This window comes from Arachis hypogaea, chromosome 6, assembly GCF_003086295.3.
Source record: "Arachis hypogaea cultivar Tifrunner chromosome 6, arahy.Tifrunner.gnm2.J5K5, whole genome shotgun sequence".
In the NCBI taxonomy this organism is placed as follows: domain Eukaryota; kingdom Viridiplantae; phylum Streptophyta; class Magnoliopsida; order Fabales; family Fabaceae; genus Arachis; species Arachis hypogaea.
Window position 1 is genome coordinate 99,924,800 of NC_092041.1, and position 25,598 is coordinate 99,950,397.

Genomic DNA, 25,598 nt, shown 5'->3' on the forward strand with positions numbered 1-25,598 from the left:
TTTTCTATTTTGATTTGTTGTTTTCTGAAATCAAAGTTTAAACTCGTTTTGAAGATAATGGATCATTCAACCTCGGATTGTCAGCTGAATCCAGGCAAGGTGGATTATGAATTTGAATCTAATGAAGTTCCTGAGGTTTGATTTACATAGGATTAGTATGAATTTTCTTGCAGTAATTTGTATAGCATTGTGTAGTTGAAAAATTGCTGAACATTGACTGTGAAACTAACACGTTAACATGAATCTGTCGATTCAATGTATTAGTTGTGATTAATTATCTGGAATTTATAGCAGACGCTCGGGTGTAGATCAGGTCTTTTTTGGGTGTATTTTTGCTAGAAGTGTGGGTGTATTTACACTTTACTAGTTTTTTGTTATTTTAATTGAGTTATTGTTGTTCAGGTGTATTATATCAGACATGATTGGGTGTGTTTTTAGTTTTTGACATGGTGTATTCTGCAGCCTGTGTATTTACAGTTTATGGGTTTTATTGTCATTTTAGTTGAGTTGTTGCGGTTCGGGTGTATCATATTAGACATGATTGGGTGTATTTGAATCATATCTATGGGTGTATTTATAGTTTTTGACATGGTGTATTCTACAGCCTCTCTCTGTTGTTGATGATCAGTTTATTCCGAAGGTTGGAATGACCTTTACCACCCTTGAAGATGCTAGAAAATTTTACAGGAACTACGCCAAGGTTGCAGGTTTTTCTACAAGAGTTCGGAGCACAAATAGGAAGGGAAACGAGATTAAGAATCAATTAATTACATGTAGCAGAGAGGGAAAATGGAAATCTAAAATATCTCCGACCGAGAAGACGAATCCGACAGCCGGTTTAAACTGTCCTGCAAGAATTTATATACACACATTGAAGGATGTCGGTGCTTGGATCATTTCAAAGGTTGTGCTGGATCATTCACACCCCTGCTGTCCAAGTAAAGCAGAGATGCTCAAACAGCACAGAGAACTAAGCATGTCCATTCGTCGTACAATAGAGAATAACGAGGAGGCCGGTATCAGACCAAGCAAAACCTACTAATCATTTGTTGCGGATGCCGGGGGTCACTGCGAGTTAAATTTTATCGAAAAGGACGTGAGGAATTACATTACCAGGGAAGTGCGGAATGTTTCCAAACAAGAAGATGCAAAGGAATTTGGTAAATATTTGTTAAGAATGAAAGAGAAGAATCAGAATTTCTTTTTTGTGCTTGAACTCGAGGAGACGTCATTTCATTTGACACCACCTACAATACAAACAGGTAACAAACTGCCCTTGTTTATGATGCTAAATTAATGTATTTTTATGAATTCGTAGCAGAGGTGTATATTGGCTATTTTTTGGGTGTATACGAAGCATGTGTTGGGGTGTACCTAATGATTTTGCATTCTGCACTATGGTAATTTGTTTGCAGGTATAATTTGGTCTGTGGTTCTTTTGTCGGGGTGAATCACCACGGTCAGTCAACACTTCTCGGATGCTCTTTGATGAAAAACGAAGAAATTGAATCATTCAAATGGTTATTTCAATGTTGGCTTCGTTGCATGGGAGGAAACGCTCTAAAAGGGTTTCTGACCGATCAATGCGCATCAATGAAAAGGGATTTAGAGGCCTGTATGCCAACAACAATTCACCGTTGGTGTATTTGGCGCATCATGAAGAAGATTCCAAGCAAATTAAATGGGTACAAGGGACATGCAGATATTGAATGAGAAATGAGCCAAATTGTTTTTAACTCTCATAGCAAAGACTCATTCGATAGGAATTGGAACGATTTTCTGCTGAATTTTGGTCTTGTGGACAACAAGTGGCTTTCAGGTAATGTCTTTTTAAAATCTGCAGCAGAGGTGTAAATTGCATGTTTTTTCGGGTGTATTTATAGTCTGTGTTTGGGTGTATTATCTAGATCTGTATGAAGACCGTCATATATGGGTTCCTATCTATCTGGATCACCACTTCTGGGCAGGGATGAGAAGCACACAAAGGAGCGAGAGCATGCATTCATTTTTTAACAAGTTTATCACTCGGAACAGCTCGCTTATTCAGTTCGTCAAACAATACGATAATTGCCTCGGAAGCAGGGAGCAAGCAGAGAGAGAATCAGATGCTGCAGATTTTCATACGGTCATACCGTGTGCAACCAAATCCTCCATTGAAGCTTAGTTTCAAGATGTTTACACTCATCAAAAGTTTAGGGAAGTCCAAGCGCAATTCAGAGGAAAGGCGAATTGCATCACCAGATTAATGAATTCTGCTCTAGGCTATTCAGTATACGAAGTCGGAGAACAAGTTTCCAGCTCAATATTCAACAAGTTTGTGGTTACTTACGACTCAGTTGCAGCCGAGATAAAATGCCAATGTTTATTATTCGAGTCGAGAGGGATACTGTGTCATCACGCACTAAGTGTGTTAAGCTTTGAACAAGTAAGCCAAGTGTCACCTAGATATATACTGGAACGATGGAGCAAGAAGGTAAAGAGGTGACACACACACATCAAGAGCAGCCACGACGAGCCACTGATGGAGCCAAGAAGCAAGAGATTTGACCAACTGGTTTTTCGTTCGCAAAATATTTGCGAATTTGCATCCGAATCGGAGGAGATGACTGCATTTCTGCACCGTGCGTACGATAACGTCATGGCTGAGATGGAATCATTAAAAGCCAAAAGGAATCACGAAGACACCAACTTGGAATCCGTTAACAAGTTTCAAAGCCCGCCAAGGATCCGAACAAAAGGACGTACAAAAAATAGGCTAGGTTCAAAGTTGGACAAACAGATTGCAAATGCCGCAAAGAAGAAGAAAACGAAAGTTTTAAGCGAGGTAAAAGTAATGTTCTTTAAATTTGTGGTGATTGAGTTTATTTTTCTTGTTAATAGTTTAGCTAATATGTGACTGTTATATTCAGATAAACTTGTTTGATGCTGCATCAGTGGTGTATTCAAATAACAGGCAATATCAAGGACATGTTATGAATTATCAGTTTACGGTACCAGCAGCAGTGGATAACTCTTTGGGTGTATAGTCTTACAGAATATGGGTGTAAAAGCACTGTTTCGCTTGGGTGTATTTTTGTGAATTCACATTTTACATTTTAAGTGTTTAGGGTTCAGGGTTTTAGTCTCAAAGCATCATGGGGGGATAGATTTCAGGGTGTATATTCAACTTTATTTGGGTTTAAAAAATTGCAGGTTATGAGTGTATATTTGATTTGATGTTTTTCTTCATATTTTGGTACCTGTAATTCATACATTTTGAATACAGCACAGACAGTTTAACAGCACATAGAGTTTGGGTGTATATTAAACCCCCCGTTGGGTGTAAATTTTTATAATCTGTCTTTAGATCTGCCTTGATGTTTTCCTTCATATTTAACCACCTGTAATACAACTTTTGAATACAGCACAGACAGTTTAACAGCACATATAGTTTAACTATGGAAAAAAATTTCATTGAATAGAAGTTGTTTATAAATGGCAATTTTTTACAGCATTTGTTCAATTTACAAACTAGCTAGCAGTTGGATTACTCATTTTCTATATCAGTAGAATTTATCTGACAAAACGGACTCAATAATACGGAGGATGGCTTCGACAGTCTTATTGCATTACTCGCTCTAATTGCTTCATCTCTCTCTTTACTCATTTCATTGAATAGTATCCGCGAAGCATACTCCACTCTATAGTGGTCCACCTCGTCCTACAATTAAAAAGTATATTCTGTTTAAACAGCAATATTAATTCATTAAAGTAATACAGAGTTATATAGTTCTAAAGACAGTTACCTGTTTCCAATTATCCCATTCATACTTCCCCTTTTTAATGTTTTCCGGCTCAATTAACTCAAGCCACTTCATAACGTAGATAGTGCAGTCATATCTGAAAATGAAGAAAATAAATTACAAATCTTATTTAGGAAAGTTTAATGTTTAGAGTCACAAATTTATACGTTGATTTTTGGCCTGATATTTTGACGTATGATGCTTTAATTTCCTTCTCCTTCTCACCTTTCTTCAGAGGTTCCCCGCCAACATATGCTCTCATTCTTGAAATTACATATCCCTTAAATACCAAAACAAATCAGTAATACACCCAACTTGATCCACAAAATACACCCAAATGGTTCCACAAAATACACCCAAAGGTTAACACAGAGCCAACTTACAGTGAATTTATTAAGCTGCTTTCTCTCCTCGCTTGGAGCTTTCTTGTGTAGCGGGTCAAGTATAGGAAATCTCCACTTTCTTATATCAATCACCCATAACCACCAATGGTCCGCGTAGCAAACAGGTGCAAAAATCTGAAGGATTGCCATATTTCAACAGTGTGTTATTTTATTTGGCATATAAGTAAAGAACGGTACTAACAAATTTTACAAATGAAAACTTACATATGGATGCGAAGTTATTTTTTTGCATCTATGAAGGGAATAAAACTTGGGTAGTCTTCCACCCTGAATTCTTTATTGGTTCTAGGTGATATGAATTCCCCGTTTGGGTGCTTCGAAACGGCCATGTTCTGCAACAATTGTTAAACAACAAATGAAATACTGAAAATACACCCAAGTGAATACTATAAATACACTCAAATGACTACACAACTTACACCCAATTGAACTTAAAAAATACACCCAAGTGAATACAGAAAATACACCCAAAATTCGTAGAAGTAACACTTACCACAATATCGGGGGGGAGACAGTATATTTGTTCTTGAAACCTTTTATCATTTGTCTGGTTGAGGATAAGGCACATGACAGATACAATCTAGAAATATATGCCGAAATGAATTTATATTAATAAACATTGCAGTAAACTTTGATGTAAAAACATTAATGTTATTCTTATATTACCTCAGTTTCTATAAAAGTTGCTGGCTGGAGTGATGCAATGTGCATTTTTGTCAAAATGTATTTATCTTGGGCCATCAAAGTGCACATGTTTTCATACTCGTTAGTTCTGCCATCTGCGTATGTCTTCACTTGCGTCCCCCAAATGTAGCACTTCTGTTTCATATCATCCGTATTCTCATTTATCCCCGCAGGAGTTTCAAACCTCCCAGAACTTTCTCCCCCAGTCTCCCTTTGAATTTGTGGACTTTTACTTTCTTCTTTTGCTGCATTTCTTGCTATTTTTTGTACCAAATCGTCTAATTGTTCTAGCAAATTTGCAGTTTCTGGAGATTTTGCCTTTTCTGTCTCCTGCGTTGACGCTCCCTCCTGGCTTGAATCAGTCAAGCCAAGGCTGAATGATGGCACTGGATCTGTTTTAGGAACATAGGATGCTATCCGTGCCATCATCATCAGGGCAGGAACGTCTTCTGTGGCTGGATGACTGCGTCATCATGTATAACGTATTATAAGAGTAAGAATATACAGATCATAAGCAAAGATTGATTTTAGTCTGATGAACTTACATTTTAGATGTAGCTGGGGGAAGCGTGGGTGTGGTTTCTTGAAGTTGTTGGGGGGGTTCAGGAGTGCTGCACAGTTACACAAAATTAATCATGACGTAAAAAAAACTACTCAGGAACAATATACACCCAAACTGTTAGCAAATATACACCCGAACTGTAACCCAATATACACCCAAACTCTAAACAAATATTCACCCAATACTATTTCTTACGTTTCTGTAGTTCCTTCAATCTGTAGCAGAGGGGTTGGTTCAAAATCTGACTCAGATGTTTCTTGAAGTTCCGGCACAGTGGTTGTTTGGGACGCCGTCACAAAAACTTGAATTGGGACTCTAAACAAGAAGAAAAATGAAAGGTTAACAATGCCTTTCAAAATAATAAGGTAATAAGGTTGAAATATTCTTGAAAAACTCACATTACAAGCGCATTCGACGGTGTCTGTTCCCTCACAACCATCATATTCGAATCAGCCGGCTCACTGGCTGACTGTTGAACCGGACTCAACCTAAAATACACTCAAAGAAAGTCAAAAAATACACCCGAACAATTCAAAAAGAAGACAGGCTTTGTTTTTTGAGAACTTACATACTTGCAATTTTTGCTTTTTTTTCCTGCCTTTTTTTTCTTGAATAAAATAATAAAGGGCTTTTTTTCTAATAGAAGAACAAAAGTAACGGTTATTTGAAAGAGAAATTACATGCTCTCTGACGGCTGGTTTACACTACTCTGTTCTGTGCGTCCTTGAGAGGAAGGATCATCACTTCCCAAGTTCACAGCCGGTATTCTAAACAGATTTCATGTTATTCAGACAAAATAAGAGACAGGTATTAAATACACCCAAATGAATGCACAAGATACAACGAACTGAATGGACAATATACACCCAAGACAACAAACGAAATATCCCAACTTAATAAACAACATACACCCAACTTGATCCACAAAATACACCCAAATGGTTCCACAAAATACACCCAAACCATGAAAACAAGATTTTATTAAATAAAGCTTCTTACGTTTCAGATGAGGCATAGCGACCTTTTGTCGATCGCAGGTCAGCTTCGTTTTCCCTGCGAAACAAAAAACAATTATTAGGAAAGAAAACACACCAAAATCTGAAATAGACAGCCCAGCAAGACATACCCCTCTGCAGCAGATTTATCAACGTTTTCCCTTAGCAATTTATCTAGCTCTTCACTTGATATTTCATATCTCTCACTACATTCATAAAAGAAGATGTTAACAAAAATAATTACGATGATAGACGGTAATATAGCTTACGAGGTACTGTATCCATCAAAGTATTGATCTTCTTCAGGAGGTGAATCCTCCACAACAACTTTTTTCTTTTTTGGTTGTGTTCTGGGTGGAAAAAAAAAGAGTACCAATCAGAAATAAAAAATTAATTTTATCACAGAATATTATCCAAAGAAGTGCTTACTTTTTTGGTGTTGTCTTTGTCTTTTTCTTTTTCTTTTCCTTCTCCACCGGTGATGATTCTTCACTCCTATAAGTTAATAATAGACACTTCAGTTAATACACGAAATCTTTATAATGAAGCCAAAAGAAAGGAGTAATAATTTCAGGACATTACTCATCACTTGATTCAGATTCAGATTCTGAATCAGAATCTGACTCCTCTTAACTCTTCTTTCTTTTTCTGGAGTCCATTCTGGAAGGCAAAAAATTATTATTTAGAACATACTAAAAATACACCCAAATGAATGCACAAGATACACCCAACTGAATATACAATATACACCCAACGCAGCAAACGAAACACACTCAGCTTAATAAACTACATACACCCAACGTGATCAACAAAATACACCCAACTCGAAAAAGAAATTACACCCAAGTATGGTACTTACTTTTTTCCCTTTTTGCTGGGGTGTTTTCTTCCTAAATCCTCTGAGTCTTCTTGAGTCTCAAACTCAGAGGTAGAACTGTCACTGTCAGTAGTTGTTTCTGTCTCCGAAGACGATGTTGAACTCGCCTTCCTTTTTTTATTTTTTTTTTATTTCTTGTTTTTTTCTTTTTTTTTCTTTTTTTTTCATTTTTTCTCTTGTCTCCGCCATCTTCACAATCCCCTGAAACAGTAGATATTTTAGTTAGCAGCATTCAGGTAAATAAAATACATCCAACATATTATGTTTACTTACCAAAATTTCCTCTCTTTCTGCAGTCATTCTTTCCACCAACTGCTCCTTACTCCAGTTGGCAATCCATGGTTTTGGTGGTCTTTCAGCCCTCTTCTTCCCTTTGTTTTTTGAAAGATGAAAGTAAATTATCATCAGGGCAAAGAGGCAGCCATCAATTGCCTTCTTTTTCTCCTTGTAGTCTGTGATGCCCTTGACGATAAAGGTCAAAACATGCCCCCCCCCCCCCCAGTTTTGCTCCGTGATGCTGTCCATCTGAAAAATTGGGGGCAGGTGGATAGGCAAGATTTTGTTTATCGTCGTTGGCAAAAGGAACGCCATCTGTATATAGAGGATGAATATCCTCTTGAACATCAGGCGTTCCTCTTCGTTACCAACGCCGATTTCCATCATCTCATCGGTAAGACTTTTGAGGGTCTTACCCTGGAATCTTCTAAAAATTATTTTGTCATCCTCAGAAAGTTTCTTATAGTCAACTTTCTCAGGAAATAGATCTCCTACAAAAAGAAAAACAACAAAGTATCAAAGTCAGTTCAAATACACCCAAGCATCAACTTAAATACACCCAAGCATCAACTTAATATACACCTATAATTTTGAGCTAGTTACCTGTTGCATTGATGCCAAGTGCATGACCTATCTTTCTTGGTGTTATTTTGAAAGAACCATATCCTGTTTCCAGTCTGTTCTCCCCAAGTTTGAAGTTGTTTGCCAGCTCCCTTAACAGTTGGTGATGCACCCTTAGTGGTGGGATGTGCATCAACCCACCGAATCCGAGATCCCTCACAATCGCCTTCTTCTCCTCACTCATGTTTCTGAATTTATAACTTAGGAGATGTGTGGCACACTTAAGGTCTTTTGTTTGGTTTCTTGCTGCCATTTTCTCTGAAACGAAAAATACACCCAAAGATATCAGTAAGATACACCCATATATATGAGTCAGATACACCCATTAATAACAGTAAGATACACCCATTGATAACAGTAAGATACACCCATATATATAAGTCAGATACACCCATTAATAACAGTAAGATACACCCATTAATAATAGTGAGATACACCCATAGATATTATTCAGATACATCCATATATATCAGCAGATATCACTCAAACATGCTTCAATATCAAGCAACATTACAAGGTCAAGCAGTATACACCCCCAATATACGGAATATACCCCCAAAAATCAGTTACCAGAAGATCTAGAACAACAAGAATAACAGGAGAACTTAGAACAACAACGTAGAAGAACAGTGTAACAAAGAAGCAAGAATAACAGTAAATCCTAGAACAACGACGTAGAAGAAAAGTAAAACCTAGTTCGTAATCTGGAAAATATACAGGAATCTTAATGAACTTACCTTGAGTATTGTTGCTTTGTTTTCTCTTCAGATTCTTAATGGAGAGTTTGATGGTGTGTTGATGGAGGTTTCGAAGGTTAGCGACGACTTGTATATTTTGAACTTCGATTTTCGCTCGAAAATGGAAGGGTTGCTTTGTTTTCGAATCGCTTTGAGAAGTGGAAGAAGTGGAAGAGTCTGCCATTACTCGTAGCGTACGTAACCATTTGAGTGGCGAGCGCGTGAATGTGACGCTCCATTCAATCCGTCTTCATGCGCGTGAGTTGTATTTGGGCTGGGCCAACTTGTAAACTTGTAAGCTTGTATGTGTAGCAGGCCCGTTATATTTATTGTAATTAGTAATAAATTAGAATATTATCTTTCTTCTAATAATATAATCAAATATATTTCTACCATTAATTGATTTAAAGCATAATTACATGCATTCTAATATTTACTAATATATAAATATTGTTTTTCTCATGATCATATATTAATATATTATATTCGTTCCTTCTATAAGTATAATATTTTTAAGATTAGAAAATAAATTATTAATTAATAATATAATAAAGAGTATCAAAATAAAATCATATCCAATATATCAGAAAACAAAATTTTGAAATAACTACCTAAAACAAATTAATCACAGAATTTTTAACAATAAAAATTTTAAAATATTATTTTATTCTCAAGAATATATATACATTAGAATTATTTTCGTAACGACAACTAACAAAAATAGTTTGACCAGCGGCAAAAAAGAATAACCACATTTAGCTCAATAATAAATTCAGCTTCCTTACAAAAGATAACTTCACCCACGTTCTATTAGGTTGGTTATTATAGTATATAAGAAGATCTGATCATCCTTCAACAAAACAAAGTTCACTACCTCTTTGTGTTGAACTCTTACATTCATATAATTAGTACTCGAAAGAACGAAATAACTCGAGATGAAACACGATGGATGTGATGCATTGTAAATTATTACGGTAAAAGATAATTTTGCTATAAGGACAAAAGAAAATAAATTGAATAAGAACACTCATTATACAATTAAAATAATAAAAATAAGGTTGAATTTATAAAAAAATGATAAAATTCTAATTTATACCTTAAAAAAATCAATTCAAAAAAATAAAGAATTGAAATAATTAAGAAAAAAAGTTTCAAAAACAAAACAAAAAGCTTTGGCTAACTTACACTCATGAATTATAAATGAAACACTCTATATATATTACTCATAGAGATATATGAAAAAATCATTATAATTATAAAAAGATATGATATAAAATATTATGATTATTGCCAAATCATGCCATAATTAATTATTAAATACTAATAAATATAATTATTTGAAATTTGAAATTGACACTTCCAGAAATAAGAAATAGAAGAGATAAACATACTATCATCAAAATACATCACGTCAGCATATTTGATGCCAACACAAATATCATATAAATACTAATTATATTATAATAATTGACAATTAAATCGATTGATAATTAGTATAATTATTACTTAAATACTAATTTTCATATAATTTTAAAAAGATATTTTTCTAAAATAACTTGAGAAGAGAGATGTATCATGTATATATATTGGTACCAAAATGTGTCACCTCAACATTCTTGGCTCAGAATATAACCTATTGTAGAATAACATAATGAAAAAGATTAATTCAAACTGTCTCACAATAAATAAATTTTTAAGAGCATAATGGTTAACACGAATAGATACGATGTTAAACAAATACAGTGAAAAAGACTGATTCATGTACGAAAAAGAAAAGGAATATTAGATTCTGATTTCACAATGATTTATCTTAAAGGTTTAAAACAATTTCATTTACTTTTTTTTTTATTCTCTTTTGAGGTTTAACATCATGCATTGTCTTTTAAATTGTGATAAATTTAATTATGTCTTACGAAGATATCAAGAATTTTGCATTGTCAGACATCGAAGACATCATGCATTCTTATGGAAAGAGCTTGCAAGAATATCCTCCAATGCCAATCCCTTCTGATAGTAACTACTCATTGCAGAATAATCGACTAATAATAGATGAACTCAGGTATAATAGACGTCAATTAGAGACCTTAACATTATCGATGTTGTGTACGGTGACTATGGAATAAAAGAAAGCGTATGACAGGGTTATGAGACTGGTGAATAAATTCGAGGGAGGATTTTTTTTTCCTTTATGGTCATGGTGGTTGCAATAAAACATTCCTTTACAGCTTGATGTCAGCAAAAGTTAGGTCAAAGAGTAAAATAGTGCTTAATGTGACTTCCAGTAGAATAGCATTGCTTCTCCTACCAAATGGTAGGATTGCATACTCTAGATTCAAGATACCTCTAATTGTAAATGAATATTCTACGTGCAATATCTGATAGGACTCACCCCATGCCAAATTATTGTTAGAGACAGATTTAATAATTTGGGACGAGGCACTTATGCATAACAAGTATTGTTATGAGACATTGGATAGATATTTGAGAGATATTATGAGGTACGTATCAATTTCTTATGGTGAGCGTCCATTCGGAGGGAAGGCGGTTGTACTCGATGGAGACTTTAGACAAATTTTGCCTGTAATTACAAGAGAATCTCGACAGGATATAATGCATGCAACCATAAATTCTTCGTACTTTTAAGAGTCTGCTGAAGTTTTATGACTGTCAAGAAACATGAGATTAACTATGGAATACAAAAATGATAACCAACAGAAAATCAAGGAATTTAGTGATTGGTTGTTAAAAGTTAGTGATGACCTGCTAGGAGATAACAAAGATGGAGAGTTCAAAATTGAGATTCTTATGGATATGATAGTTCTAGATTCCAAACAGGCATTTGATGAGTTAATTAACTTTGTCTTTTCGAACTTGGGACATAGCTATTTGTTGAGCAATAACTTTAATGATCAAATAATACTAGCACCGACATTAGACATTGTTGACAAGATAAATAGTTAATTACTGTCAATTATTTCTGGTAATGAAGAAATGTATCTTAATTCAGACAATCTTTGTGTTGAGGAAGGTAATATGAAAAGCCACTTGAAATTCTTTGATCCAGAAGTATTGAATGCTTTTAATTATTCTGGCCTTCCACCTCATAAGCTCACACTTAAAATTGGTGTTCCGATAATGCTACTTAAGAATATAGACCAGTCAAATGACCTATAAAATGATACACACCTACAGGTTAGAAGACTTGAAAATCAATTGGTTGAATAATGATAGCATTCCAATCAAGTATGGAAAAGACAATTTTCATTGATAGTGTCTTTTGGTATGATAATCAACAAGGCTCAAGGACAAATGTTGAAAACCGTGAGTCTTTACTTACCGAGACCGATTTTTACGCATAGACACTTATACGTGGCACTTTCAAGAGTTAAGAGCAAATAAGGAATAAAGGTTTTAATTCAAAATCATGAGAGAGTCTTTGAGAATTGCACGATTAGTATTGTGTATAGAGAAGTCTTTGATAAATTGAGATGATTCTGTACTGTTTAATCAATTGGTATCTCTTTGTTGTGAATTGTATTTTTTTATTTTTTTTTGGTAGTTCGATATAAATTTTTATATAAATATTTAAATTTTATTTGATACAGAAATATAGATACAGCCTATAGATGTGCAACGATCAATGTTAAAATAAAAAATATATACGAACATTTTCTCATATAAATTAAGACATTAATTTATTGCATATTATGACTTTTTCTTTAATTAATCTAATTATTTTATGAATTTCTTTGTTATGTACTATTGTTTTAATATTAGCATCAATAAAAAGAAATAAATTAAACTTAATTTAAAATTAAATATGTTAAAAAATATTTTTTTATTAAAAATACCTCAAAAATAGATTAAATATTAAATATTCTCATGCATTGCACGACTACATATACTAGTCTTATCTTATAAGAAGTAGTATTCTAACATTAAAAAAATTGATATGACACATTCTGGTATCAATATACATACTCCTCTTTTCTCAGAATATTTAAAAAAATATATTCTTTAGAATTATATGAAATTTGAGAATTAATGACTAAAATTTTACTAATTATCAATGATTCTAATAAATTCAATTTATATCTTTTTTTTAATGAATATCATCTCTAATTAATATGATTTGCAAACAAATTATATACACCTCGTTATTTGAATTAAACCTAATTTATCCTCCTAATATTTAAATGAGTAAGAATTTAAATATATATATTTTTTAAAATATTAAAAAAATAAAAAATAAAACCTTTTTATTTAAAATTAAAAAATTAATTAAAAAGATGACGTACGGATTCCTAATAATTTTCATATAAATTAAATAATAAAGAATAAAATTAAAAATACTAATAAAAATATAAATTAAATAAATATTTTTCGTGCATGTTCATACACTAGTTGACACCTATAAAAAAATTAAATTTGGATAACTGATTTCCTCTAAAATCAAGCATAGGAGTATAGGACATATCAGCATTTCATAGTTGACTGTAGAACCAGTCTCATTTACTATGGTAGTTGTATCTTGACAGCTTCAATTGCTGTTCTCACTACGGAATTGGTATCCAATCCAATTAAATTAGTATCAATAAGCAATTCATTATTTTTTAATTACCAGAGAATTCAATACTCTAGGCAGGATGGGAATTTTGGGTAAATGAAAAATCCCAAAACCTTACCACTTTAGCGTAGAACTCGCAATGGATAGGATAAGATAGGATTTAGATTTTACTCTAATTCTATCCGCAGATTAAAATTTTTTTTAACACTTTACTAATTATTCTATCTGTGAATACTCGCATCATAATATTTTTAACTCTACTCTACTCAAATCTACCCGCATTAAAATCAAATTTTTTTAATCAAATATAAAATTAAATCATTCCATATTTCATACATATTAATAAAATAAAAAATAAAAAATTAAATTCAAACTAAAATTAAAAATAATAAAATCTTAAAAAAATTCAATATAAAATTATAAATAGCATAATCATCAAAGTTTTCGTAAAATTAAAATAACATAAACAAAGATAAATGTCTTGTTACTCTTTTTTAACTCCAAATTCTTGCAACATTATATAACAAATGTACTAAATTATTAATTTAAATGATTAGTTTAGTAATTATTTTGAGTTTTTATAAGGAGGTTGTGGGTTCAATACCCACTTCTTTCACAATATATATATAATTTTAAAATATATATTATATATAATATATTAGAAGTGCAGATAAGATAGAATAGGATATATTCTGAATTCACATTAGACCCTACCCGCAAGCAAACTCTAGCCACACCTTATCCTACTGACAGCAGGTCATGTAGACAATCCTACTAGATCGGGTTGGATAAGATTGAGTATCTGTAAATAGAATACATATTACAAGCCCTACTCCAGTATTGAGATATAATATAATTCAGATATACTGATGTGGACAAAAAAATAGAGCCTTTAAATAAAACTTTCTACAGCCATTGTTAATCTTCAAGAAACAATATAGTTCTTCCTGGTTTTCTAAGGGATCCTTCTGATTTAAATTGTAATGCTAAAGTATAAAATATGTTTAAAGATGAGAACAAAACAACGCGGATTTGGATTCTCTAAAGTTTGAATTTCACTTTAGAGAGTAAAGTGTTATCTCTCACCATTGATTTTATAGGTGGGACCAAGAATAAATATGAAAGAGAAACTATTTAAAAGTAGAAGATCACACTTTACTCTCTAAAGTGAAATTCAAACTTTAGAAGATCCAAATCCAAGCAACGCATATTTGGTTGTCAATTCATCATTCCACATGGAAAGACTTTTGGTAGTTAAACATGGGAAGGCTTGTGGACAAGCTATAGTTAGAGTTAATATTCAATTTTATCTCTAAAATTTAAGGTTGGATTCAAATTGACTCTTAAAATTACAATCGATTCAATTCAACCTCCAAAATTTATAAATTAACTCATATTAGCCCCTTAGCTGAGTTCTATAAATGACATATTGATTTTGCACGTTAACTTGTCAAGATTTGAATTCTTCGTCTAGATTCCATATGACTAAGACCTATTAGACTTCCTAAAAGCTTGATTGACTCTCTAACATCTTTATGAAGATGACAATAACAAGTTCAATTTAAAAATTTTGCGGCTCTAGGAGCAATAATCAAGCTTTTTGAACTCTAATAGATCTTGATCACATGAAAGTTAGGCAAGGAATCCAAATCACAATAAGTTAATATACCAAATCAACACATCGTTAACGAAGACTAGCTCAAGAGTTAAATGTGAGTTACGATTGTTAATTTCGAGGTCCAATTTAAGTCTACTGAAATTTTAAGTGTCAAATTGAATCCGAGTTCACATTTCAGGGCCAATAACTTGCCATAGTTACATATTCATAATCACATATTAAAATACAAACCCCCACTACTACCTCATTCACATAACAAAAGACAAACCAGAGCCACCCGACATCCATCATCAAGATTCCAGAGCAATTATATGTATTATGTAACAAACCCATAACTGGGGAGATAATCCAAAAATGAAAAACCTATAGTTGCATAGCCTTACACCAAGCCAAGAAACCATATACCAGCCACCCCACATTTTCAGTAACCACTCGCCAAGCCCGATGCCCTCTCTGTTCTCCTTTTGGCATAGCCATCAAGAGAACAAGGAGGACTATACTTTGAGACCGCTATACCAACCCCTGGAGTCCATCGACAACCTCGAAAACACTTGTAAAGACTGAACTAGAAGAATGACAAACACACACCAGATCCCACACATCAATAACTCAGAGCAACATCTCTCAACAGTACCAAATTGAAGATTCAACTGTAGTGATCATCAAAAAATCTCCTCCACCAAACAACAGCAGCAAAGTGCTGCCAAGCTGCATGCAAATGTGAAGTTAAACCCAGATGGTGAAAAGGAAAAATGTAACAAGAAATATAAGAGTGAAACTAAAAGGATTTAAGTTTAAGATAATTTTTTTGGCTAAAGAAAAGGTAATCTCTTGAGCTGAAATAAGACAATTCCAAAGCTTAAAACCAGTTGATTATCCAAGTAGTCATATCAAATCTTGGGTTCAGGTTAACATGTTTTTAACAAACATTAAATCATGAATGCATTTATAGCAACTTAAACAGAATGAGATGCAACAAAGGCATGAATACTTGTCACCAATATAAGCTAAATGCTTTATCAAATTTTTACATTTGATTTATCTTAATCTAAAGTTCAAGAATGCCGAATTCATATCATAAGAAATTAACAAGAAAGGTAATTCTGGAAGTTGACTTCAATTAAGGAACAAAAACTTGACTAGGTTAACGAAAATATTTTTACCAAAAAAATTGAAAATATAAATGACGGGGCCCATTTGTTGAAGGATTTATATTCAGCTTATATTATTCATCATTTTCCTTCCAGAAATCCAAGAATTGTTCGTTTATCTATTTTTAATTATATCCATTATATTCTTTCATGAAATTTTACAAGACCAAAGAAATATAACATGTGGGACCCTAACATATTATTCCTTGTTGATGTGATGTAATGTGAGATGTATTTAGGGATTCCACAGAGAAAAGCAGTATTGGTGCCAATAGCTCTGCTATAGCGTTAGATCTTTATGATGATGCAGAAGTTAACCTTTTTTTCACTGTAGAGGTCATCATTCAGAACATATTGCTTACTTTGGAGAAGTGGTTTTTGTTTGTGCTCACCAAATCGCTAACTCTCCTTTATTGTTGAACAAGATGTGAAACTTATACCATGTGATAATCCTATCCCGTCCCATTAAAAATGGGTTGACTCAGTTTTCAAAGAGAAGTGAATACAAACAACAAATTCTTATTTGTCTCACTATTCTAAACTCTGGTTACCAGTGACCACATGGTGCACCACTGTCTTACCTTGAATCACATCAATGGTTAGAAATTCAGAAATGTCCCCTTTAAAATGGAACCTTAGATACCCATTCAGGGGTTATCTCTTGACAGTGTTTAATTAGGCTACATTTTTGTAGGCTGTGATTTTGCTAATTTACAAAATTTGTGTTTCCTTTTAGCAACTCAATTCTCTAGATGCCAAATCTATACCAACACTTACAGTATGAAACTATGAATGCATTTAAATTAAGTTTTGTTCGAATGTGAACAGTACTTATTCACTGCAAATGTTATCATGAATTGGAAGTTTTATAGGCTGATTTCAATTAAAGGAGCTCTTCTCTTAGCCCTTCTAGAAGTAAATTATAGCCTATCAACCTTAGGGTTGTTTCATAAGAGTTATCAGATTGTTGCATTCAAACCTTCCATAACAATAATTAAAGATACTACAGTCTACATTTTCTGCCTAGTGAGCTCACACTTCACAGTACCTTTATCCACGACAACCCTCTTCCAACTCAAGGTACTCAGTTTATTTCTCACACCATTGCAGGCAAGCTGGCTTGGTTGGCTCTGACCCATAGTTGTGCATTCCACTTAATCATAATTTGGGGCTCAATTATGTTATGATTCATTATTGGGTGGCGAATACTGTTTTAGGCAAGATGGGGCACTTATCTTATGGTCTAGTGGCAAACTATTTTGTATGACTGCACACTGGCCAGCAAGTAATTTCTGGACATTACTAGCTATTTTGTCACCTGCTCTACTTCTTGTTAACCATGCCCATGATAAAAGGCATTTTCATTTGAGACTTTACACAATAATAGCAAAAATTGAGGTTCAGATCTATGCACTGTTTCTGGTGCAAGATTCCTGAGAATTTTGGAAAGAAAGTAATGCCTGACCAGTGATCAAATTGCAATCATTTTCCCCTACCTCTACTTCAACTTGTTGAGTAGAAAATAACTGAAGAAAGTAGAAAGGCATCATCAAGACAAAAAAAAGTGATCCAATAAACATAGTCAGTTTCTATTAAGGTTGAAAGGGTTTCTACTTGTTCCATAATATAGGAGCAGAAGGGTTATCTATCTTGTCATATTTTAGTGTTTAAGAATTACTTTAAGTTGCACACTTAGGGTGTGTTTATTAGTTGAGCTTTCAAAAAGGAAAGGAAGGGAGAGGCGGGAAGGGAGGGATTTGGGGACAGCATTAAGGGACTCATAATTGGATAGAAGCAGAAGAAAAGGATGTTTAATTTTATGGGTTCTACCATGTCATGCTAGATGAGTGGAACAGCGATCCTTGAGAAGGTCATTGCTTACATGGAAATCATCATGCAAATATTTGATTTACAGAAAATTGTCCACTTTCTTCCTTAGTTTTGTGTCATAAATAAACGAGGGTGACATTTTGGCTAAGAATTTTATATGAACTTTAACATCCAAAGCATGTCATTTCTGCTTTGGACATGAAAGATTGCTAACAAGTTTGCAATAAGCATGGTGCATCATCACATTGTGCACTAGATCAATCAACAGGAAAATTTAATATTAGTTTAGGATTATTAGTAAAGCATTCTAATAAAAAATTGTTTAGTCTTAAACATCCCACTTTGGCTCCTGTTTCTCTTTCCCCCAAAAAAAAATGTGCAAGTGCAGCGAATCCCGATGTGTCAGTGCAAATTGTGCCCCAAATTTGTTAACATTTCTCAGTACTTGTCATCAATCATCCAATGCTTGTTTGGAAATCATGAACTACTTAAATGTTTCCAAAGAAAAAGAAAAAGACATTGAATCAACAGGTAGAGGGGAGGGGGATGAATAAGCCATTGGATTTCAAGTTTCAGATAACACGCCTAAGATAAAGATCAACTATGAACATCCACCAAAGAATCAATCACTTATCATCAACGGTCATCTCATCTGGCAAAAAACACCTAAGCACCATTTCTACAATAATTCAATTATTCAATAGCAAGTAGAATATCAATATCGCTCCTCGGCGAGTGAATAACTGTCATTGCTGTTCCAATATACACCCTCCCTCATTATGAAAAATTGAAACACCCTTGGATAGTTGGATCAATGTATCTGGATACAAATACAACTATACAAGTACAAATAAAAATACCGATCCCAAAAATGTACCAAATTTCCCATTGACATGTAAACGGAACCGAGGGAGTACAATATAGGAACTGCTTAGAAAGCCAAAACCCTAGAAAAGCATGCAATACCACACAAAAAAGCAAGGAATCATACCAGCCTTGAAGAAAACCGGTATCATTGTGGTGATGATGATGATGATGCTCGCATTGATATTGGGGCTGAGGAGGATAACCGTCATTGAAATACCCTTGGTACCCTTGGTATTGTGGGGGCGGTTGTGGAGGATACGCCGCGTAGCCAGCAGGGGGTTGGGGTGGAGGCGGAGGGTAGGCGTGGTACGACGGTGGCTGCGGGGGTGCTGTAGGGTATCCGGGCGGCGAGTACCCTTGTGGCGCAGGATAAGGAGTTCCGTACCCTGCATGAAGGAACAAATTAAAAGAATTATCATCGGAATCGAATACGTCAGAATTGTGAATTTTGAATATCTTAAGAATTGATATTTAAAAATTGGAAAGATTAAAGTGTGTAGAGGAGTGTGATTTGTTCAGGTACCAGGGGGAGGGTATGATTCTTGGGGAATTCTCTGGTAATTGCTCATCTTTTTTATTTTATTTTTCTTTTGGTTCTGGGATTGGAGGGAGGGAGGGCTCTCTGCTCTATCTGCTGTTGCTGTTGCTGTTGCGTGCGTGAGAGCGAGGAGAAAATGGAGGAATGTTCCTCTCAATTGTTAAATAATCAGTTGTATGGACAAATAACCAGCTGCCAAGTGTTGAATAAAGAATTAAACATAATATTATATAATTAATTGAATTTATTATTTTTAGTCATATTTTAAATATTAAATTCTGATAAAAAAAATTTTAAAAAAATTAATCATACCGGATAGCAAGAAATAAAGTCGATTTCTTAACTTATATCTAAAAATCATAGTTCAACTTAAAATATTTTAATTGATTTTTTAATATAATACATATCGATATTTTATTTATCATTCATTCATTTGTATGTATAAAATTATTATATTATAATATTATATTAAAAATTTACTAAAATAGTTGCAATATATTTATATATATTAATTTATATTTTTTTAAATTAAATAACTAACTATCAGAATAATCAAATTTAATAGTAAAACAATCAAATTTGTATGTCATTAGTAAACAAATTATAAAAATGCTCAAATACTAGAAATCAACTATATCTTTGGTTTTTACCTATTTGTATATATTTATATATGTTATTTTATCTATATTTTAACAAAACAATGAATTATTAGAATAATAAAATTATTTATGAATATAAAAGGTTAGTTACAATTATATTTTCATATTTTTATTTGTATTTTAATAATAAATAAAATGTAACTTAATTATATTATTTATAATATTTAATTATAAAATGTTAGTCAAATTTAAGTATAATATTTTAAAAATTTGATTATAAATATAAATATGTGATCTTTTTATTTCAATATAAATTATTATAAGAGTGGTTAATTAGCAAAATTTTAACCTATAAATTTCACTCATGAAGATATGTACAAATTAAATGCAAGACTATTTAATGAGGGTGGTAGGTGAAATAAAAAAAAAAGAGAGAGAGAGAGAAATTAGCTTGAGAAAGCAGCCAACCATGGAGTTAAATCTCAATTTGGCCCCTGAAATTTGGCTTGAGACTCAAAATGAGCCCTACAATTTCATTAGCCTCAATTAGAACCCCCAATTTTGCAATTGTGGCTCCGGCTTGCCCCTGCTGTCATGTCCGTCACCGGAAAGCTGATGTGGCACAGTGTCATGACACGGTGGACTATACCAAAACGACGGCGTATGACTTCGCGCCCAAAGCCTATTAAAACTACGTCGTTTCACTTGTTTTGGTGGTTAAAATTCTCCCACTTCTCAGTACGACGATCATATTCTTCTTCTTCTTCTCCTTCTCCTTCTCCTTCTCCTTCTCCTTCTCCTTCTCCTTCTTCTTCTTCTTCTTCCTCTTCCTCGTTTTTCCTGATGCGTTGCTGTGAAATCCAAAGGAGTTCCTTCTAGCAATTCTGAAAATCTGTGCAAACTTGGGGGTTTAGACAAGAGTGAAGAAACCAGAAGTACAAGTTCATACAGAGGTTACTTACAAAACCCATTGCTACCAATGCGCTATCTTCTACTTCTTTAACTTTGTTTGCTGATTTTTTCTGTATTTTGTTAATAAACTGTTGTGGTTAATGTGCACATGCAATGTAGGACTTAGGGTTTGATGCTGTTTATTTTTTTTAGTTTGCTACAAAGTTAGTTTTGTTGATGAGTGACATATTGGTTGTTTGTGGGTCTAGAATTAATGTTGTAATGGAAAGATTTGACAGTGGTACTTTTAGGACGGTTTCCTATGAATGTCGTATGCATAAAAATTAGTCTGAATTTGTTTGAGATTTCTTTGCAGATGGATGATCATATAACCATAGTATTTCACCATGGAGGTAGGTTTGTTACCAAGGAGGATGGTAATGTAGCATATGTTAGCGACAACATTGATGAGTTGGTTGGATTAGATGAGGACACAATGGATGTGTTTTCAATCAGGGACTACTACAAAGTGTTAGGATATGATAACATTGTGGAATGTTGGTGGCTGGCTCTGGAAGGCCTCTGAAGACTGGGTTAAGAGCTCTTTCACATGATTCTGAGTTGTTGGAGATGTGTTTTCATGCGAAGAATAACCAAGGAATTGTACATGTTTACTTTGAACATGGAGTATCCCAACCAGAATTTGATGATGAAGAGGAGTGTCCAGACTTGTGTGAGATTTCTCCCAACCCCATGTCCATTCCCACCCCAAACCCAAATACAAGCACCCCCCACACCACCACGAAACAATCTACTATTGATTCAACACCCACAATCCCCAGTTCTAATGTAGTCACAAAATCAAATGTTGAGACTATTTCAGTTACCAAACCCCCACCCAATGCATCAGCTAATGTCCCAACAAAGTCAACAACCACGAATGAAGCTAAACCAATTACATCGCCAACTCATCCAAGCTCACCACTGCCAAGGCCACTACATCTAAGCCTAACTCATCTAAGTACACCACTGCTGCCCCCTCTACATCCAAGCCCAACCAATCTAAGGCCACCACTATGAAGCCCACTATCTCCAAGCCCAACTTATGTAAACCCACTACTGTCAAGCAAACCCAACCAAAGTTTCAGTCATCTAAGCCCGCAACTAAAAAAGTCACACCAAATAATAACAAGCCAAAAACTGCCAAAGCAACTACTGTGAAATCCACTCCCCCTGTGACCAGATCAGCTAGTAGATCAACACCTAAAGTTCAACAAAATGAACATAGTAATGAGGACGACAGCAGTAGTAGCAGTGATTCATACGAGAGTGCTGAAGACTCTCTTTATAAGGCAGGGCCTATTGATAGCTCAACTAAAACTGAGACTGACAGTGGAGGATTTGAAGTGACGAAGAAGAATCATAAGTTGAAACATGCATCTGGAGCTGCTTGGAGCAAGGAAAAACGAAAAATGCTATTGGAAGAAGATATCCTAATGGTGAACTCTGATGAGGAGGTTGACTTGGTAGATGTGTTAGGCAATAAAGCTGTTGCCCAAGGTGGAGAATATGATGCCTATGATCCATATTTTGCTGATTCGGATGGAAATGACTCCTGGCATTCTGAAGAGATGAAAACTCCCCCAAACAGCGAAGATGAGGACACAGTAGATGATAGTGATGATGTGTTCCCACAATTCAATGAGGGAGCTAGATTCGGAGAGTGCAACCTTCAAGTAGGAATGAAGTTCAACACTAAACAAGACTTCATTGAAGCGGTTAGAGAATTCACTATACAAGAGGGGAGGCAGATCAAATGGAGAAGGAATGAGAGCTATAGAGCAAGAGCAATCTGTAAGTGAAAAAAACAAGGATGTAAGTGGGTGGCTTATGCAAGCAAAGATCATGAGGAGACATGTTGGCAGATGAAGACATTTTATAATGATCATATATGTCCCAGAAAGAGCAAAAACAGAGCTGCAAATAGAAAATGGCTTGCAGGAAAATTAGTCAAGAAGCTTAGGAAGTATCTAAACCTGAAGCATGGAGAGGCAGCAACATATTTCAAGAGAAGATGTGACTTGGATTTGAACAAATCATCCTTGACTAGAGCCCTTACAGATGCACGGAATGTTGTATATGGTGATGTGGCTGCACAGTATTTAAGGTTGAGGGATTATGCGGAGACCCTTCTTAAGAGTAATCCTGGATCCACCATTAAGATCGGTGTTAGTCCTCAACTGGATTCAGATCCTATTTTTGAAAAAATATATGTTTGCCTTGACGGATGCAAGAAGGGATTCAAGGCTGGGTGTCGACCATTAATCGGCCTAGATGGAGCATTCTTGAAGACACAGTTTGGAGGACAAATCCTCTCTGCAGTTGGCCAGGATGCTAACAACCATGTCTACATCATTGCTTGGGCCATAGTGGAGATAGAGAACAAAGAGAACTGGAGGTGGTTTTTAGAGCTACTGGTTGATGATGTTGGTGAACCAAATCATGGATGGTGCATAATGTCAGACATGCAGAAGGTAAAACAATTTCATTTTATGTAATTTTCCAAACTTGCTGAAAGGTTTAATTGAGTTTATTAAAATATTTAAGGGGTCTTATTGAGTACATTAATATATTTTGAGGGGTCTGTTTGAAGCACGATATTAAAAAATTGAGCGCTGCAGGGGCTTATACCAGCAGTACGGGAGGTTATGCCGATGGCCCACCATAGGTTCTGTGTCTGGCACTTATGGCGAAACTTTAATAAGAAATGGAAGGAGTCGGAACTTAGGGGTCTTTTATGGGAGTGTGCTAGAAAAACTACAAGGCATGGCTTTCAACAGAAACTGGAAAGGATTCGGAATCGAAGTGAAGAAGCTTGGGCTTACTTTGACAAATGGCCTAAGGAATCATGGACCAAGGCATTCTTTAGGCATGACCCAAAAATAGATAACATCACAAATAATGCATGTGAGGTTTTTAACTCTAGGATTAAGGAGTATCGGGCAAAACCAATTATAACACTTTTGGAGGAGGTTAGGATGTTTGCAATGAGATCAATTGCAAAGAACAAAGTGAAATTAGCCAATTACATAGGTAAATTACCCCCAGTTCAGCATAGCAGACTACAAAAGATTAGAAAAGAATCTGGAAAGTGGCTTCCTATTTGGAGTGGAGATGAACACTATGAAAGATTTGAAATTCATGGGTGGCCGACTAACATGGTTGTTGATTTGGGAAAGAGCATATGTACCTGCAGATTTTGGCAAATAACAAGTGCATCTTTCACTAACTTTAACTACTTAGACAAATTGTTGCTAATATATGTATTTGTTTATGTCATTGTATAAATTTGATTAATATATATAGATTTGTTTTAGTTGTTGAGCCGACTGTTACTTCCATAAATGTGATTAATATATATCGATTTGTTTACGTTGGTAATAATTTATATTAGGAGTACATTTTTTTTCATATGAGATTTTTTTCATTGATTAATATATGAGTTTATTTATGTTTTTGAGCTTATTGTGTAATAAGGAGTCATATAAATTGTAGGTATGCCATGTGTTCACGCATGTGCTGCACTATCACGGGTAAACAAAGATCCTGAAGACTTTTGTCACAAATGGTTGACTATGGATTCTTATAAGGCTACATACTTGCACTCATTGAATCCAATTCCAGGAGAAGCATTATGGGAAAAATCTGTATACCTTAAGCCTCTGGCTCCTAAAGTAAAGAGAAAGCCAGAAACTTTGACAAAGAAAGAAGAAAAGATGCTGATGAGGAACCTTCAGGAAGTAAAAAATAAAAAAGTGCAACTAAGTTGAATAGAAAGTACAAGCAGTTCACTTGTACCTATTGTGGGACAAAAGGCCATACTAAAAGAAGTTGCAGTCATAGAAAGACTGACGATGAAGCCATTGCTGAAGCTACTGCAGCTGCTGAAGCTGCTGCTGTTGCAAATACTGGTGAAGCTGCTGCTGTTGCAAATACTGGTGATGCTGTCGATGTTGGTGCTGATGGGCATAATGGGAATACTGCTAGCAATGATGGACATGTTGCTAATGATATTGGAAATGATGCTGATAACAATGCTAATAATGATACTGCAGCTTCAGAGGTTGAAATCACACAACCCAGTTATTCACAACCATTGATTAATGAAGTGGTATGACTTTCCAACTCACTTTAAAGCAATAAACAATAATTATTCCTTACACATTTCTTTAGTAGAACTGACTCGTTATCTTGCAGGTTGCTCCACTTGTTCCAATTCAACCTACAAGGCCAAACAAGTTGCCCCCAAAGAGAAGATCTCAACACTCAACTGCTGCAAATATGGATCCAATGTAGGGAGCAAGTTCTGGGACAGCAGCAACATTGGCAGGGGTCATGAGATTTGTCCCTACGCCAGGCTTCATACCTCCAAGGAAGAAGTGATGAGAAGCTTTCTGTTTTGTTGTATTTAACTATGTTAAACTTGGGTTCATCTTGATGATTGTATTTTGGGATTAGTTTATGTACAAGTCAGAAATAGTAAAACTGATATAGAATGTTCAAGTTTGGATTTCAATAGTTGGTTGTATTTTGAATGGT

The 25,598-nt window shown here is 34.5% G+C and overlaps 2 protein-coding genes across 2 annotated transcripts; one reads left to right on the forward strand and one right to left on the reverse strand.

Moving 5' to 3' along the window:
- Positions 1-15,264: 15,264 nt before the first annotated feature.
- On the reverse strand, positions 15,265-19,702 carry LOC112697133 (uncharacterized). The gene is made up of 3 exons (XM_025750170.3): positions 19,495-19,702; positions 19,096-19,357; positions 15,265-15,831 (listed from the first exon to the last, which is right to left on the reverse strand). The coding sequence occupies exons 1-3, from the start codon at positions 19,538-19,540 to the stop codon at positions 15,786-15,788; spliced, it is 354 nt and encodes a 117-aa protein (XP_025605955.1). The 5' UTR covers positions 19,541-19,702; the 3' UTR covers positions 15,265-15,785.
- Positions 19,703-22,924: 3,222 nt separating this feature from the next.
- LOC140173727 (uncharacterized) lies at positions 22,925-25,355 on the forward strand. Its single transcript, XM_072198274.1, has 5 exons — positions 22,925-23,533; positions 23,681-24,092; positions 24,555-24,799; positions 24,847-25,170; positions 25,257-25,355. The coding sequence occupies exons 1-5, from the start codon at positions 22,925-22,927 to the stop codon at positions 25,353-25,355; spliced, it is 1,689 nt and encodes a 562-aa protein (XP_072054375.1).
- Positions 25,356-25,598: the final 243 nt, after the last annotated feature.

Excerpts from the sequence above, each read along its gene's own strand:
- LOC140173727 (XM_072198274.1), top strand. The coding sequence starts at position 22,925 with ATGAAGACATTTTATAATGATCATATATGTCCCAGAAAGAGCAAAAAC. Across the intron at positions 23,534-23,680 it reads TAATGTCAGACATGCAGAAG|GGGCTTATACCAGCAGTACG; the intron begins GTAAAACAATTT and ends TGAGCGCTGCAG. Across the intron at positions 25,171-25,256 it reads AACCATTGATTAATGAAGTG|GTTGCTCCACTTGTTCCAAT; the intron begins GTATGACTTTCC and ends GTTATCTTGCAG.
- LOC112697133 (XM_025750170.3), bottom strand. The coding sequence starts at position 19,540 with ATGAGCAATTACCAGAGAATTCCCCAAGAATCATACCCTCCCCCTG. Across the intron at positions 19,358-19,494 it reads AGAATCATACCCTCCCCCTG|GGTACGGAACTCCTTATCCT; the intron begins GTACCTGAACAA and ends TCCTTCATGCAG. Across the intron at positions 15,832-19,095 it reads ACCGGTTTTCTTCAAGGCTG|CTTGGCAGCACTTTGCTGCT; the intron begins GTATGATTCCTT and ends ATTTGCATGCAG.